Source organism: Boleophthalmus pectinirostris, unplaced genomic scaffold (assembly GCF_026225935.1).
Source record: "Boleophthalmus pectinirostris isolate CB_2022bp ecotype Guang Dong unplaced genomic scaffold, ASM2622593v1 HiC_scaffold_2, whole genome shotgun sequence".
Lineage (NCBI taxonomy): Eukaryota > Metazoa > Chordata > Actinopteri > Gobiiformes > Gobiidae > Boleophthalmus > Boleophthalmus pectinirostris.
Genome location: NW_026571152.1, coordinates 17,925,122 through 17,941,734, shown reverse-complemented (window position 1 = coordinate 17,941,734; position 16,613 = coordinate 17,925,122). Strand labels below are relative to the sequence as shown.

At 41.3% G+C, this 16,613-nt stretch overlaps 2 protein-coding genes and 1 long non-coding RNA gene across 7 annotated transcripts in view; 2 read left to right on the top strand and 1 right to left on the bottom strand.

Annotated features, from left to right (window-relative positions):
* Positions 1-11,033, top strand: part of LOC110166791 (genetic suppressor element 1-like) — a 56,596-nt gene extending 45,563 nt beyond the window's left edge. For all 5 annotated transcript variants that reach the window (XM_055155402.1, XM_055155403.1, XM_055155404.1 and 2 more), the window contains 13 exons: positions 950-1,098; positions 1,522-1,722; positions 2,392-2,547; positions 3,205-3,506; positions 4,043-4,325; positions 4,400-4,998; positions 5,096-5,208; positions 5,288-5,549; positions 5,925-6,041; positions 6,120-6,473; positions 6,881-7,153; positions 7,623-7,726; positions 7,858-11,033. In XM_055155402.1, coding sequence (XP_055011377.1) covers positions 950-1,098; positions 1,522-1,722; positions 2,392-2,547; positions 3,205-3,506; positions 4,043-4,325; positions 4,400-4,998; positions 5,096-5,208; positions 5,288-5,549; positions 5,925-6,041; positions 6,120-6,473; positions 6,881-7,153; positions 7,623-7,726; positions 7,858-7,995 — 3,051 coding nt within the window. In that variant the 3' untranslated portion in view covers positions 7,996-11,033. The remainder of the gene's footprint in view (positions 1-949; positions 1,099-1,521; positions 1,723-2,391; positions 2,548-3,204; positions 3,507-4,042; positions 4,326-4,399; positions 4,999-5,095; positions 5,209-5,287; positions 5,550-5,924; positions 6,042-6,119; positions 6,474-6,880; positions 7,154-7,622; positions 7,727-7,857) is intronic.
* A 75-nt stretch (positions 11,034-11,108) lies between these two features.
* Positions 11,109-11,623, bottom strand: LOC129409418 (uncharacterized). Its single transcript, XR_008632396.1, has 3 exons — positions 11,553-11,623; positions 11,302-11,446; positions 11,109-11,224 (listed from the first exon to the last, which is right to left on the bottom strand). It is a non-coding gene; the product is annotated as an uncharacterized LOC129409418 (long non-coding RNA).
* A 629-nt stretch (positions 11,624-12,252) lies between these two features.
* On the top strand, positions 12,253-15,948 carry psmd7 (proteasome 26S subunit, non-ATPase 7). The gene is made up of 8 exons (XM_020932126.2): positions 12,253-12,408; positions 12,729-12,820; positions 12,956-13,048; positions 13,494-13,591; positions 13,681-13,761; positions 13,853-13,944; positions 14,411-14,609; positions 15,359-15,948. Exons 1-8 carry the CDS (start codon positions 12,335-12,337, stop codon positions 15,614-15,616), a joined length of 987 nt encoding a protein of 328 aa, XP_020787785.1. The 5' UTR covers positions 12,253-12,334; the 3' UTR covers positions 15,617-15,948.
* The last annotated feature ends 665 nt before the right edge of the window (positions 15,949-16,613 follow it).

Here is a 16,613-nt window from a genome sequence, read left to right as displayed (position 1 = left end):
AGAGGATGAAGAGGGGAAGAGAGAGGGATGTTAGGAAGGAAGAAGTGTGCATTTGGCTTGATATTAGGATCATCTTTCCTCTTTGATGTTGACCTGTTATGACATATCAAGACCACTTTTCCACTCAGCTGAGCCCCTGGGTACAACCCCCAGGCCCTCTCTCCTCTTCTCTCTTCCTCTCACTCCACTCCTTTCTTTCTCTCTTTCTCTTAACCTTTCCATCTAACTCATCAAACCGCAAAGTGACGGTCATTTATGTAGTTGAGTTGAAGCGTTAGGCAGGCCAAGACCCCATGTCAGAGCTAGCATCACATTTTGGCATCAGGATATCTGACCTGGCTTGGCTTGTTTTAGTAATGCCATAGATTTGCATAGGACACTCAAGTTTGCATCAGATCATTTGCATGTTTTTCCTACATATGCAAAACTCCAATTGACTAGCCTGACTGTTAACTTGTATTATTTATGTTTTACAGTAAACATATGGGACTTCTTTGTTTTAAGTATAGAGCAAAGCAGCAGTGGAAAATAGTAACTAATTATAAATATGTTAATGAAATTATGTAGATTGTTTGGATAATTGTATTGTAGATTTTTTAACCTGTGCTTATAATTTAGTATAATTCTATCTTAATGTAAGTGTAATTAGTTTAGTTTTGTATAAAAGACTGATCTAAAATGGTACTAAAATAACATAAAGAGTAACACTTTGAGTAGTATTTTCATGTGTACTTAATACTGTTACATTAGTACAGATTTGGCAGCATTACGTGAACTTGTAATTCAATAAATTTTTGCCATATGACTGTATTTTTACTTGAGTAGACATTTTCAATACTCTTTCCAGCACTGCAGAAAAGTGAATTGTTATGGTTACTATTTGACTAATCTGGTCAAGATTAGGACTTTTATAATCAGCAAGAATTTTTTTGTTTATGTTTTTCTTCAGGCTGAGGTGAGTGTTCGAGAACGTCTGGAGAACCACTCGTACCCACAGGACAAGAGGACCCCTCCCCTCTCCTCCCCCCACCCTCTGACTCACTCATACGGACTGCAACCCGGAGCTGTCATGCAGGACCCCAGAATACAGAGCCTCAGGTAGCTACACCCAAGCACTACTGTGCAGGAAGTAGAAAGCATTTTTATTTATTTATTTTTATTTTTTTTTACAAGGTATTTACATGCAAATTAGGGCTGTTTAACATGTCTTTATATAAATACATTGTTACATGCACTTCTTGAAGGTGTAGTCTTGTCAGTGTAATTTCGGTCAGAGACAAAATGGTAGTTGAGACCTTTTATTTCACCTCTCTTTTAGTCGGCCAAGAATTTCTTTAGTCAACTCCAGCCCTAGTAAAATACAGTAATGTACTTCAAAAAGGTCATGTAGCAAAGAGGAATATACATTTTGATCCAATAATCCTACACTCTTTGATATGACAACACCCCTTGTCATAATATGCACCCCTTATCACAAAATGCACCACTTAAAATGTATGCCTGTATTTGTGTCCCCTACAGTTTACCTGGGCAGATGCACCCCGGGGTCCCTCCTGGTGCAGTCCCAGAGGAGTATCTGAGAGTGCTGCGTCCCTATGCTACGTCAGAGGAGCTCCGGCTGGCCTCTCTGCCCCTGGGCATGGACCCTGCAGCTGCCCATGCTGCTGCTGCTGCTGCCTACTACCACCCAGCCTACCTCCACCACCCCCTCTCCCTACAAAGGTAACTGCACCAACCTTCACTCTGGGTTTTTATGTAACAGTTCACTGGAAATTATGGTTACTTTTTTAGTAGATTTGTAAATATGTGCTTGTGCACTTGTGCTTGTAATCAAGTCGATGTCTTGTCATGTAATTGTATTTAATAAATCATGCATGGTTGTCTCACAGCTGTCTTGCTCCTTCATACAGCAACCACACATAACAGCACTGCATTACCTGCTCTGATTGGCCAGAAAACATGTGGATTGTGGTTTAAAAAACTTCAGCTTTTAACAGTTTGATTGAAGTTTTGTATGAAAGAATGATCCCAAATGCTTCTAGAATTGCCTTAAAAGGTCACTAGTAGTTTGAATACTATTTTTTATGTGTACTTTGTACTTTTGTTTAAGTATAAACTACTCAAGTTTTAGCCATGTAATTGTTCTTTTTCCTGGCTGATGTTTCTGCTGCTGCAGTGGAGATAGGGCTGAGGAGGGTTGTGGCCGATAGGCATATGCACAGGGACATGGAGAGGAGAGAGAATGCCTTTATATGATTGATTTAATAAGTAGGAACCAGATGGTAAATGCAGTAGGGAGCTGATCTTATAGATTAATTTGGCAAAGTCTTAGTTTACTAATTAAGTCTAGTTTGCCCCTAAGCTCAAACTTAAATATTATCTTTTTCCCAGAATGGAGGAGTCTCTTTGTCTCTCTGCCCTTCGCTCGCCATACTACTCTGTGCCTGGAGGGGGCGCCTTCCCCTCCCTGCACCCCTCTGCCCTCCATATGCACCTGCCTGGGAGCCGGTACCCTGCTGAACTCAACCATACAGCCCTGGCAGAGAGGTAACTTTCACACAAGCACTGTATTAAGTGTATAAGTATTTTTAGATCATCTTACTGTTTCGTCATTAGGCTTTACATTTTCCCTTTCGTCATCGCTGTCACCTCCTCCCTCCTGACTTGGGGCCTGGGTAGTCTTCTCTCCGCAGGGTAGGCACAGGTTGCTGAGTGGGGTATTTTTAGAGCACTCCCCATAGCGCCTCCTATACACTCCGTCACCGCGCATTGTCCTTCACACACACTTGCATATATAAGCCCTTTGTACTTGTAGTGTACGTCAGGAAGCCTCATTGTTAGCGCTTCTTCCACTTGTTTCACTATGTACATTGTTTCCTTATGGTGGAGAAACAGGAGGATTGATTGGAGTAGCGCTTATGGCACAGGCCCATACTGCATATCTGCTTTGTTTTAGAGTGTGAATGTGAGTGGGTACAGTTTCAGTATGTGTGTGTGGTTCTCCTGTGGATACCTATTAAGTGTTCATCTGCTTGCACTCAGTCATGCTGCGGATGGATTATAGTGCGCATGGACTGAGTGCATATTTGTGTGTACATTTGGCCAGCAGTGTTTGTGTGCAGTTCACCAGTGTGTGGCTAATATCTGGCCCGTGTTGGGTGTTGCATCTCTCACCTCTCCCCCGTGTGTCAACCTCCCCCACAGGCTACAGATGGAGAGCGAGCTGCGCCAGCGAGAACACGAGCGCGAACGGGAGAAAGAGAGGGAGCGTGTGGCCAAGGGAGCGGAGAGAGAAAGAGAGAGGGAGCGCTCAGCCAAGGGAGCAGAGAGAGAAAGAGAGAGGGAGAAGGAGGACGAGGCGGACAGACAGAAGGAGCGTCACCGGGACAGACAGCAGCAGATGGTCCGAGGAGCCGAGAGCCACTACCTGGCTGATCTGCAGGCTCGCAGGGCACTGCCGGAGGACAGGCCACGGCCAGGAGAGAGGCTGACCCCAAACAGACCGGGTACCTCTACACAAGCACATGGCACATACTTGTGTTCTCACCAATGTGTAGACAAAGAACAGGCCATATGTTATGATTTACTCACCCACTGAACTGAGCTGTGAGGGTAGTACATGTGAAGTGAGAGCAGGGCTCAGGGCTGATCAGAGGAGGAGAACAGAGACCGAACAACTGCCTTTACTCTGGTGTAAATGTACCTTTGTCCACAGTCTTGGCCACGGGTAACATTAACAATGTGGATTATATTAACTTATCTTTTACTGATCTTTGATTAGGTCACTAACCAGCTGCTATGAAAAGCAGAGGTAAAAAGAGCATTACTATTTAATTTATGAGAAAGTGACCATTTGCTTAATTGGCCTCACTACATGTAACTGAATCAGAGGCCCTCCACCCTTTTTACATTGTCTAGAAGCTCATGAATATATAATCAAAGACCATCCTTGAAGGATAAGCATAGTTTTTATGTGTTTATTGATGGGTGTGACAAACTAATGAAATTGAGTCTTCTCAACAAATCTGTTTTTGTTTTATAGATAAAGCCAAGGAGTCTGAGCATTTAGGTTTCACTGCGCCAAAACCTCTGCTGCTGCAGTCCAACCTGCACTCCTCCAGGGGTGCAGTCCCACACCCTGTGCCCAGCCTGGTGCCCTCGCACATGGGCAAGCATCACAGTGCTCTGGCAGCTGCCATGATGACTCAGAGGATGAATGAGGAAGTGTGGTTATCCCGACAAAGAGGCCAAGACAGAGAGCGTCCTCTGGAGCTGGACCTGCGCTCACCTGGGAAAGGCTTGGAGCATTGGAGAGAGAATCCGAGGTAGGGACTGTTTAGTTTTATCCTTGGCACTCTTCAAACACCATAAGAAAATAATAACATTTTCTTTGTAACAGACCCAACACTGTTCATCAGAATTCACACAGTAAGGACACCCCACCCTCCCTGGGTGCACCACCTCCGCTTATCTCTCCTAAAGGTCCCCCTAATCCCTCAGTGCCACCAACCACACTGTGGAACCCAGCCTCCTTTGTGGATAGCCCTCCAGCCCGAAAGCTGACCCCTTCCACACCCCCCAGCCGCCCTCCTCCTGGACTGACTCGCACAGAGAGACCTCCCCTAAGCTGGGGGGACAGGGCAGAGGATAGCAGAAGGAGAGCTGAGGGCTTAGAGAGGATCCCCTCTATGAGGGGGGCCAGCTTACATGATGCAGCCTCCTGGGGCAAAGTGGAGCAGGACAGAACTATTCAGAGTCTTTACCAACGGCATCACATCAATAACCTCCAGCAGAGGGCTTGTGCCCCTTTGTCTGCCCCCCTGAGCAGTGCTGATCTGGGGGTACGGGACTGTAGAAGCTCCCCCTCTCCTGTCAGAGAGAGACACAGCCGTGTGCCTGACAGCCTGCTGGTGTATGACGAGGTCCTGCAGCAACATAGGAAGCTGCTCAGCAAACTGGACCTGGAAGAGAGGAGGAGGAAGGAGGCACGGGAGGGAGGTGAGCAGGCTAACTAAAATCCACGGAATAAAAAAAAGTGACTAAATACATTACTTTCACATTATTTACATCACAAATATTGTTTCTGTGTATCTAGGTTATTACTATGACATGGATGAATCCTATGATGAAAGCGATGAAGAGGAAGTGAAAGCTCATTTAAGAAGAGTGACCGATCAACCTCCACTTAAACTGGACACTTCCTCAGAGGTATAGACTAATACCTACCACACCTGCAAGAGTTATTCACCAAACTATTACTTAATTTAGACCTCTCTTTGTCTTGTAGAAAGTGGAGTTTTTGAGCATGTGTGGTTTAACAACACTATCAAATCGCAATGAGATCCTGGCACAGAAGAAGAGGAAGAGGAGGAGGATGCTGAGGGAGCGTAGTCCCTCTCCACCCATCTCTCAAGTCAAGAAGAAAGCCTGTCCAGCTCTGAGCACACCATACACGGCTGATCAGATGAACCGCACGCCTGACCTGGGGGAGAAAAAGGACTTCCTCAGCATGTTTAACCTTAGTCACGTGAGCCCCGCACAGAGGAGAGGTGAGCCTGAGTCTGCTAACATCAAGTGCTATTCTCTCCCATGCACAGATGCTATGGTTAGTCCTAGTGGGACTGGTTTGTTTACCATGATGAAAAGGGCATAGCAAAAAAAAATTTAAACCTAACATTAAAATAAATTGACTTTTCAAACTGGGCTTTATTTCTTTTTAGTTGTTTTAAGCCTAAATGTATACCTTATGTAGTATGAAATAAATAATGAAGAAAAGACCCTTACATATATGTTGTCCAGTTATATATCCTATTATTGTATTTGGTTAATCCCAGGACATTTTTATTGTGTTTATTTCATTTCATTTATCATGAAACAGTTAATCCCTAATTTTAAGGCAATTGGGCATCTCCTCTGCTCCACAGAAAAGCAGAAGGCAGAGGATTTGCTAAAGGCCATTAAGAAGAAGACTGTCACATTGGACACTATCAGATACAATCCTGTACCACCATGCAGCACTCCATCTCCACCTCCCTTAAACGGTAAGATTACTGTAGCTACACACTAAAAAACTCAGTGCATTAATCTAGCTAACTATTACCGCTTTCAATCTTACATAGGTGACTCCAAATCTATCTCTCTTTCGAATGGACATCCTTACCCAGACTCCCCCAGTCCCTCACCTCCCTTTCTGCACAAACCTAAGAACCCGCTCTGTAATGATGCACTTAAGTCCTCGTTGGATCCCCAGGTGACACGCATTCCTACATCCCTGAACCCCCATCATGAAAAGACTGAATTTATGGAACCAAACAGGAAGCCCCATAACCTCCAGAATGGTCTCGTCACTTCTCCCCTGAAAAAGACACCCGTCTGTGGGCAGAATGGCCGCAGTCGGCCCTGGGAAAAGTTCACACCAGAGGTTTTTGCTCAGCACTTCCACCAGGCTGTCCTCCAGTCCACTCATAGCAAGGGTGAGTAATCAAAAAGAGGTAATTGAGTGTGAGCATTATAAGCTAGTGCTGCCATCTAGTGGAGTTGTCTTATCTTACAGCTCTTATGCACATAATGTGTTGTTTTATACTACACTTTTTCTCTTCTGTGAGGTATGGTTAAAATGCTTGTACTTTGAAAAGGTTCTACCACAAAATAAGTATTTATTAATTTATTTTATTTATAATTGATAAATCATTATTTAGTCTTTTAAAATGCTTTTTAAAGCAATTTACTATTTACATCTACAAAGCAATGTTTACATTTATATAAAGGGTTAGTTGTTAGTTGATATTTTAAGTTAAATCATCAAAACATCGCTCATACTACAGCTACACCTTCATAGTTATTGTGTTTGAGATAATATTAATAAAGTCTTATGTTTCAGATGGGCTCTTGAACTCGGACCTGTCTCTGCCTCACAAAGCCTCTCCACTGAAAGGCCCCCATCCAAACCAGAGCTCTCAGTACATCAACGGTCACCACGCCCCTCCCCATGGGGCCAGCCGAGACACACTATCAGCATACGAGCCCCTGTCTGATGAGGAGGGCCAGTCAGGGCAGGATGAAGAGGAAGATGAAGAGGAGGAGATGGAAGAAGCTCCAAGAAAGTGGCAAGGCATTGAGGCTATTTTTGAAGCCTATCATCAGTATGCAGAAGGTGTGTGGTACTGTTGAAGGAAAAAAAAAATTACAAATGTTGAACCAGATGATTTATCTTGACTACAAGGTCTATTAGTCTGCTAAATCTACCCATTTACACCACAGAATCAATTGAAATCACAGGGATGTTGAAGTATATTTATCAATGATTTAAAAAAAAAAAGAATTATAGATAACTCTCATTACTTTACTTACAATATTTAATATTTTTATTATTAATAAAATATTAAATGACTGCAGATAAACTGTATTTTCTGAACTAGCACAGTCACATTTGCTGTAGGCTAGATTTTGTAATGATTAGTATTTTAAATTAATTTCAATTCAGCTGGTCTTATTAAGGTCAGGGTGTAAGAAATTTTTCATGTCCAGTGTTACACGGAACAAGATTAAAAAAAATACTTACTTATATTTAGTAAGATATATTTTTTAAAATATTTAATATGTACAATATAAAATATTTACAGAGCACAGTATAGAGAGACAAGTCCTTCAGAGCCAGTGCAAGAAGCTCGAAGCACAAAACCACCATCTCACTCGGACTGCCGAACAGCTCTCCCACACTATGGCGGTAAGTTACAGCGATGACATCCCTCTTTGTCACTATCAAACTCTGTATTGGTGCATTCATGTTATTTTTAGCTTTTTGACGACAGCAATCTTATTTTGTCCTCTCTCATCCATCCGCCCTTGGTTTGTCAGGAGCTGATGAGTCAGAGGCAGCGAGTGCGGGAGGAGAACGAGAGGCTGCAGGCCCAGCTGGAACACTTCAGGAGGTGTCTAACTCTGCCTAACGTGCAGTGGGGCAGGGGCCAAGTCAATGGACACGCGCCAAGGTGACCTGCCCACACTGACCTTTTCCACGGATACGCTGCGGACAGCACCAGAGTAGCTGAGGGAACAAGGCACGCCGTCCAAGCCTCACTCCCTACTTGATGATTTTCCAGAATTAAGTGCTGTGCAAAGGATTATCTGAAATATCCATCAAAGGAACTGCTGTGACCATATATGGGTAATGCAACTTTCTGCCCAGGTTGTAGCAAGACCGTACCGGCACTGCTATTATCTTCATGATGGCTTTAAGATAGAACATTGAGCGTCCGATCTTGCCCCCAATCTTAGCAGTAAGCGCAAGTGTTAAGGAGGGGGCGTGTCCAGGTGGGGCTGTACTTCGCTGCTGGAGGCTGGAGTGGGATTGTACAAGTACATATATGGTGATGGCATCTGAGCCAATCTGTGACCGTGTGTCTTTTAAAAGCACTGCCAGTGTGGGTAATGTCTGCAATCTTTGCCTCAGTATCAGGCAGCACAAAGGGGTGTGGGGAAGAATTATACATGTGTACAGTAAAACAACTCTGGAGAGACAACAATGCAAGTACACACCAGAGGCACCAGGGTTATAGAATTTTGTATAGGCCATGACAGAACTGACTGGGTTTGTGTTCTGAACATTCCGTGCGCTCGTGTGCCCCTCTCACTCATACGCACTGCTGTAAGCCCGTGCATGTGCACACATCAACCTTTTATAGTTTCCTCTGCGTTCATTTAAGACCAGTGTCTATTTCATGTGCCCCCCATCCAACAGCAGACCCGCTGCTTTCTTGCACCCGCTCCCGCCTGTCCCAGTAGTCCACTACCACAGACTCACCTGAGGTACGAGTGTCCAATGTTGCTCCTGCTGACCGCTAACATTCTCGTCTCTCGGGTCCACCGCATTTGATCCCACACAGGTGCATGTCTCGCGGATTATGGAATATGTTTATTGTCATACAAATGTTTCTGATGTTACCGCTTTGCGCACAGATATGATACGTGCATCTGCTCCACTGTCACAGCCCTGAGCTGTCAGTGAATGCGTGCGCAGAGCCGGTCGCGAGATTGTGAGGAAATCGACATAGCAGCATTAGGAACACAGACAGGGTAAGAAAACACACTTTAGGACATTGCTGTAAACAGTCTTGTGTGAATAAACAGCTTTCGTACAGATCCAGATCAAACCAAACAATAGAGCAGAGCTGAGCCGATACAGGGAGCGGGCAAGGGGTTGTGATCTGCTGCAGGAGAGCATCCGGACAGTTTCCTGCCCAGCACAGGAACATGTTATGAATGTTAAGCATTTATCATCCTAATGTATTACCAAATAAAAGAAGCCTTGAGCATGTTACATGTTTCTTTTTCAGCAGACTCGTTTGATATTGATTTTTATGATTCTGGCAATTCACTGAACGCGCCACGCCACACCACGCCCTCAGTCTGCTCCACTCCACCTGATATTCAACCACGGCACTCCTCTTGTTTAGAATTCCACACCCTACACTTGCGCTGAGTGCTAAGATTGGGGCAAGATCGGGCCCTGAAAGTTTAATTCCTAGCTACATTCTCACTCAAAGGGAAACTAAATTTGTTAAAATCAACTTTTTGAACACCTAAAAATATACCCATAAAATGTTTTATGGTTAATTCAGGTATGTTTAAAGTTACCAAACGTTTCTTTGATTTTCTTACTTGTAGATGGCAGATGTGAAACCTGATCCCTCTCACCTGGCCTTTGTTCAGGCTCACCTGTGCTCTCTGCTTTCTGTCAGGCCAAAACCAGCAAACTATCAGAAAGCAGTAATGTAGATAACATCTAGTGGTGAGAGTGGTCCAGGTGTGAGAATACAACAAGGCCAGGTCAGCTATGATTAATTACAAAAAGTAGCTCTAATGTTATCTTGTTTGGACATAATTGTTTTAAATTCCCTCTATTTAGTCAGTTGACAGGCAGTAGCCTGCAAAGTTAACTATTTAAAAGTGACATTGTAAGTGCAGCAACACAAGAGGATTTTCTCACATACACATTATTTATGTTCTAAATATTTTTAAGAGCCACAATGAATTGTCCTCTTTAAATCCTTACATCTCCACAAATAGCCTCCTTGGACCACAGTGGTGAGGCATTTGAGTGAAGGAATCAAAGCACACCTCAGGCCTTAAAACTTGACAGGATGCACTTGAAATGTTGTTTTTTATGTTTGAAGAAATACTTGACTGTTGTCTGTGTGGTACCTTGCTGTGTGTAAATTAATGTGTACAATAAGTTGTTTGAGTGCCGATTAAGGTTTGGTAGAGAATTACAGCTAAAAATATAATCAACAATGGGGAATAATTATTGTGACATTTTTTTAAGTCTATGTAATTTTCCATTGGTCAGTTGTGATAGATGAAGGATTTGTATGTTTTGTTCTACAAGCATTTAAAGTGGGAAGCCATATATATTATTTAGAATGCTGCTGGTCAGAATATCATTTTGAAACAGTGATTTGGGACGACAGTGAAGTAAGAAAAAAATTAAACTTTTTTTGTGCTGCTTTGAACATGCCTTTTGCAATGTTTACTTACAGTGAGTCAGCCTTCCTTTGAAAGATCTGGATTATCTCAAGGGATAATCTATAATGAATATGTTGAAAACTGTCAGATGATGGAGCTCCAATCCTCCTCCATATTTCTCTCATGGCAGTCACAACCATTGAGAGAATTACTGATTACAGAGGATAAAGAAGTTTAAACATTTCCCAAATAGATTACAATAAAGTAGGCCGACTCCTTCATGGTCGTTTGATGCTTAGTTTTGCTCAATACAAGTAAGACCTGTAAAACATCTTAGTTTGACCTTCCCACAGACCTGTTTGTACCTACAGACATGCTGTGAAAGTCCACCTTCTCTTTCAATCAGCCGCATTGTCATTTTCATGAGATATATACATGTAATTAATTATTTATTAACATAATGTTGTACATTCTGATTTACATTAAAACATTTGTTTAAAAAGGGTCTTTTTATTGTTTTGTTTGCAATTAATTTTGTTTAAATGGGGAAATAAATAAGTCTATTTCTACTTCTCTGCAATTTTTCATTTGCATTTAAGAACAGTCCATACCCAGTGATTAATAACTTTCTTTTTGTTATGAAAAGTGAAAATCAAACAAAATACAATACAAATATGGCATTTGACAAAGTGAGTATGAACATGTCTAAGAAACTATTCACCTGGGATCTTCTGGAACACTATCAGGAGATGATCATTCTCTGCAACATGAAACAACTTGGATAGATTATTTTTTTATTTAATGTAAAAATATATAAAACATTGCAAATCCACTTACCAGATGCACCCATAATCTCATGTATTTTAGTGCAAATGAGGGTCAGTCTCTTTGATTGTATTCCTTGCTTTCATGGTGAAGTTGCGCAGAAGATGTGCATTATGAGCTGTGGTTAAATTGTCCATGGTTGCTCTACCCATAAGACCTAAAGATATATATGTGTGTGTATATATATATATATATATATATATATACACATTGAATTAGCTGCAGATCTTTGTTATATGGGCATTTTTACCAGGAAATCTTACCTTCTGGATTCACAACTATTGTTCCAGCAACTCCTTCATGTGCTTCTCTTCAGTCTGTCCTCAACTTCAGCCTGGAATTATTTTTAAATAAAATTACGTAAAAAACACGAGGTAAATGTGTACTTACTCAGTAATGTAGGTTAGTTGCATAAAAACGTTAGCTAGAGATGTTAGCATAAAAAAATCAACATTTTACATAAATACAGTAAATTCTTAATCATTACTAACTACTACTGTAGCCACAGCTGCCCTGGGGCAGAGTGACAGAAGCGAGGCTGCCAATCTGCACCATTAGCCCCTCCGACCACCACCATCACTCACGCACACGTCACTTTCATATTAGGCAATGTGGGTGAAGTGTCTTGCCTAAGGACACAAGGACAGTTTTTGCCACTGGCAACTGTGGCACCTGTAATTCCCAGCGGTCTCCCATCCAAGTACTAACCAGACCAGGCCCTGCTTAGCTTGTGAGATCTGACGGGATCAGACTTTGACAAGCCGGTATGACCACGATGAATATAGGCCATAATGTTTTGTTATCATATTCCTTTGTTATCATACAACATTTTCATGTAAATAAACTGGTAGATGAGCTGTGTATGTATTTATATATGTTTAGTTACCATATCATACTTTGTGGAGTATTTTTACTATGCTTTGTGCTCCAGTCGCGTCCTGTTGTTACCCTTGGAAACGGAAGTGACGACACATTACCGGAAGTGTAGTCCTCCGTCATTGTACAGCGGTGGCTCGGCGCTTTGGTGTTTATCTTTATTGACAAAATGCCGGATTTAGCGGTAGAAAATGTGGTCGTTCATCCCCTGGTCCTGCTCAGTGTCGTGGATCATTTTAACAGGTTTGTATACGTGGAATTCGATTAATTAATGGAAGTGGAAATGCGCTTTTACGCTAAGTTGTGACTACAGACAGCTACGATTAGCAGTGCTGAGTCAGAGCGCCATTGACAGTGAATGGGAACACGTTTAGCATCGGCTAGTTAGCTCCGTGGATGTGGTGTTTTGTTTGACTACTAGATTTGAATAAAATAACTGCTAGCTAGTTCCTTAGGGTACTTGATGAGTGTTGAAGACTCCAGTTTCTCTCAGGCAGATACGCTGTCCACCACGACTATTGTATATGAACGGCTAACTCATGTCAAATCTGTTTGTTTCACAGAATAGGGAAAGTTGGAAATCAGAAGCGAGTGGTCGGTGTCCTTCTGGGATCGTGGCAGAAAAAGGTTCTTGATGTTTCTAATAGCTTTGCAGGTAAGTGTCAGTGCTTTGTGTAATAAGTGTATGCTGCTGTCTGTGTCGTTTTCAAGAATGCAAAGCTGTTCATCAGCAAACAATAACTAGTACAAATATTACAAGTTATAATTAATAAACGTTTTTTCTTTACAGTGCCGTTTGACGAAGATGACCGGGACGACTCGGTGTGGTTCTTGGACCATGATTACTTAGAGAACATGTATGGCATGTTTAAGAAAGTAAATGGTAAGTCACAGCAGTGTTTAAACTTGTTTTTTACTAAGAGCACACACACTGGCTGAAGAAAACTCATTGTTAATACAGTGAGTCATTCAGATGGGTAACTTAAGTTTTGGAAGAGAAGTCATACCTTTTAATATAGCTTCAAACATTCATTTTAGATCTGGATCATAATGTTGCTTGAGAATGAGGTTACTGTTTATAGTGGCAGAAATACTTTTAGATAGTATTTTAGAAATAGAATTTAAAAAAAATTGTAGGATCATTTGTATTGTATTTGTACAGTCAATTCTGCACCCTGTTCCAGAGCAGTGCAGTCTGCTCTATCTTGGAATTTTCAATCTGTATGAATTTTATCAATGACATATTGAAAATATATATATGTAAAAAAAAGACATCACTTTCACTCACTGCATGTAATAATTTCTTTATTTCCTTATTTTTTTCACAGCCAGAGAAAGGATAGTGGGATGGTACCACACAGGGCCAAAGTTGCACAAAAATGACATCGCCATAAATGAGCTCATCAAACAGTACTGCACTAACTCTGTAGGTTTGGGTTACTTTCTCTAGATCCACTTATGAATTAATTACTTATTGTCAGTAATCATGCTGTTGCTGTTTTATTTGACTCACAGGTATTAGTCATCATAGATGTCAAACCAAAAGATCTGGGCCTGCCTACAGAAGCTTACATCTCAGTGGAGGAAATCCATGATGTAAGTTTACACGAACAGTAGTTCAGTGTTTTCTTCATTTTCTGTTAGATTTTTGAGGTGAAGTCATTCTCACTGAGTCTGTTATTTGCAGGATGGCACTCCCACCTCTAGGACGTTTGAACATGTTACAAGTGAGATTGGAGCTGAGGAAGCAGAGGAAGTTGGAGTGGAGCATTTGCTAAGGTGATCACAAAAAATTAAGTGAAATTGAACTTTTTTTCCAAAGTATTTGTTTATATTTGCTCCACATTAGTCATGGTTATGTATGAACAAAAAAAGCATCTAATAACAAAATCATTCTCTAAACAAACGAACCACTACAGATCTATCACCTTGTACAGCACCCTGGATTGTCACATGGCTTAAAAACTTTACACATCTATAGATTTTTAGATCTTTCTGGAATAAATTCTACATGGATAGGTTATAGTTCTGCAAAGGTTTGGGATCTATTTTGAGTAATCATTTTCAATAATACTACTGATAATACTACTGATGAATTAAGGAACAGGATTGGGGACCAATGGTATCTACATTAAACCGTTGTCCTTTCATTCTGAATGGGACTAGTGTTTAGCAAAAATATTTGTGATGGACAAAATGATCAAATAGAAAATATCATCAGCATTGTTTTGTATTTGTTGTTCAGAGATATAAAAGACACCACAGTGGGTACATTGTCCCAGCGCATCACAAACCAGGTCCATGGCCTCAAAGGGCTAAACTCCAAACTGCTGGACATCCGCTCATACCTGGAGAGAGTTGCTGCTGGAAAACTCCCCATCAACCACCAGATCATCTACCAACTGCAGGATGTCTTCAACCTGCTGCCAGATGTCAACCTACTGGTAAGGGCTTTATGTGAATGGGAACAAGAGTGCGATAATGGGAGAATAGGCATAAGGCATGAAAATGTCAAACAATTCACTTCCAAATGACATGCATTAATTGTCAGAATAATAAAAGAAAAAGATTACAAATTGGTTAAAAGGCACTGTACCTGATTTGTATTGTCTTTTAAAAATGGGAAAAAATTTAACTACTTCCTTTAAAGAGTTTGCAGTGGTCTTAAATTATTCCTCATTTACCTTATACATTCTGTACATCCTAATAGGCTACTGTGAGTTTATAACTTGGAAAGACCAGTGCAGAGTTTTGCCATGATGGTAATGCTAACAATACTTGGCATGCTAATGCGCACTTGCTGATTATCGGACAACATGCTTCAAAGAGATATATCTGTGGTGCAAGACATATTTTGTTCAGATACATGGGAAGAATCAGGTTCAGGGCTGAAGTAGGAAAAAAAGAGTACATTTTGTTATTGATATTTAGAATGTTGTTCTCGCTATTTTGATGCAATAGAAAATTTGCGTTACGTTTTCTTGTCAGATCTATATTGTCCACTAGAGGGCAAGCCAACAGTTCTAGATGATGAAATTGTAACACATTAGCTTTTGCAAATTTGATGAATTTTCTATTTATAAATACCCCTGGATTAATACATTCAGAATTATGCCAAAAATGAAGTGATGACAACTCACAACATCTTTCATATTTAAATGAACTGTTTATAAAAAATCCTTTTATCCCCCAGGAGTTCACAAAAGCCTTCTACCTAAAGACCAACGACCAGATGTTGGTGGTATACTTGGCATCGCTGATCCGCTCGGTGGTGGCCCTGCATAACCTCATCAACAACAAGATCGCCAACAGAGATGCTGAGAAGAAGGAGGGCCAGGAGAAGGATGAAGGAAAGAAAGAAAAGAAGGATGACAAGGAGAAGAAAGACGACAAGGACAAAGAAAAAGAGAAAACAGACGCGGCCAAGAAAGACGACAAGAAGAAGAAATAAGTGTTCTTTTTCTGTGGCTCTCAAAGGAAGCTGTCTCCATTTGGATGCTGCTCTACTTAAGCCCACGTCTCATATCCGCATGTGGGTCTAAAAGTAGGACTCTATAAGGGGAGCCATGTCATTTGAGATTGGCCCTTGGGTCGTTAACGGCACTCAAAAGACTCTTAATATACTTAACGAAGATGATGTGGGCTCCTCCCGTGTTCCCAATTAAGAGTGTTTCTTCTGTTTTCATAGTTGCCATGCACCTCATATAGCTTTTGTAAAATGAGAGATGTTTTTGTTTCTGTAATATTCAGAAAGTGGGATCATATTAAAGTCTGTCTTTTCAATTTTGTGTTAAAATTTTGCTTACTCGTTTCAGATTTTTGCCTCCTAAAACTAAACAAAATAAACAATTAATATTGTTTATTTATTTATTGTATATTTATTGTATTATGTTGGGTACACTACATTTACTTTTCAGCATAATAATATTGGTTCCTATTAGTGTTTCAGTAGAGCGCATTTGGTCAGCGCAGTGGGTTATAGAAAAAGTGAACGCGCACGAGCTGTTCAATGTCCTGCCGTGTTGGTCTATTCTAGCAAGGAAGACAGCAGATAAATGCATAATATTAAATCTAACTGTAACCCGCCATACCCACAGCCTCCAGAGACAGTGAGAACAATATATTAGGCTTACAGTTCATTTAATAATACCAGCCGCATCACAACTGCATAACCATCTGTTTAATACTTTAGTACTATATTAATATAACACTGGGGCACTGAAACAGCATCAGTAGGCTTTGTGACTCTGTACCCTGTACCCCTCCCCACCGTCCGTCGCCCTTGTGTCCTCTTCCCAACGCATCTGCGCACCGACGGAGATGAGCAGTAAAGGTGCTGCTGCTGCTCATGGATCGCTGCTGCCCAAACGTTGTGAAGGTATCCTATCTCTATTTTTTATTTATGCAGATGTTATACAAAGCGCATACAGCCACGGTGCGCTACTGTC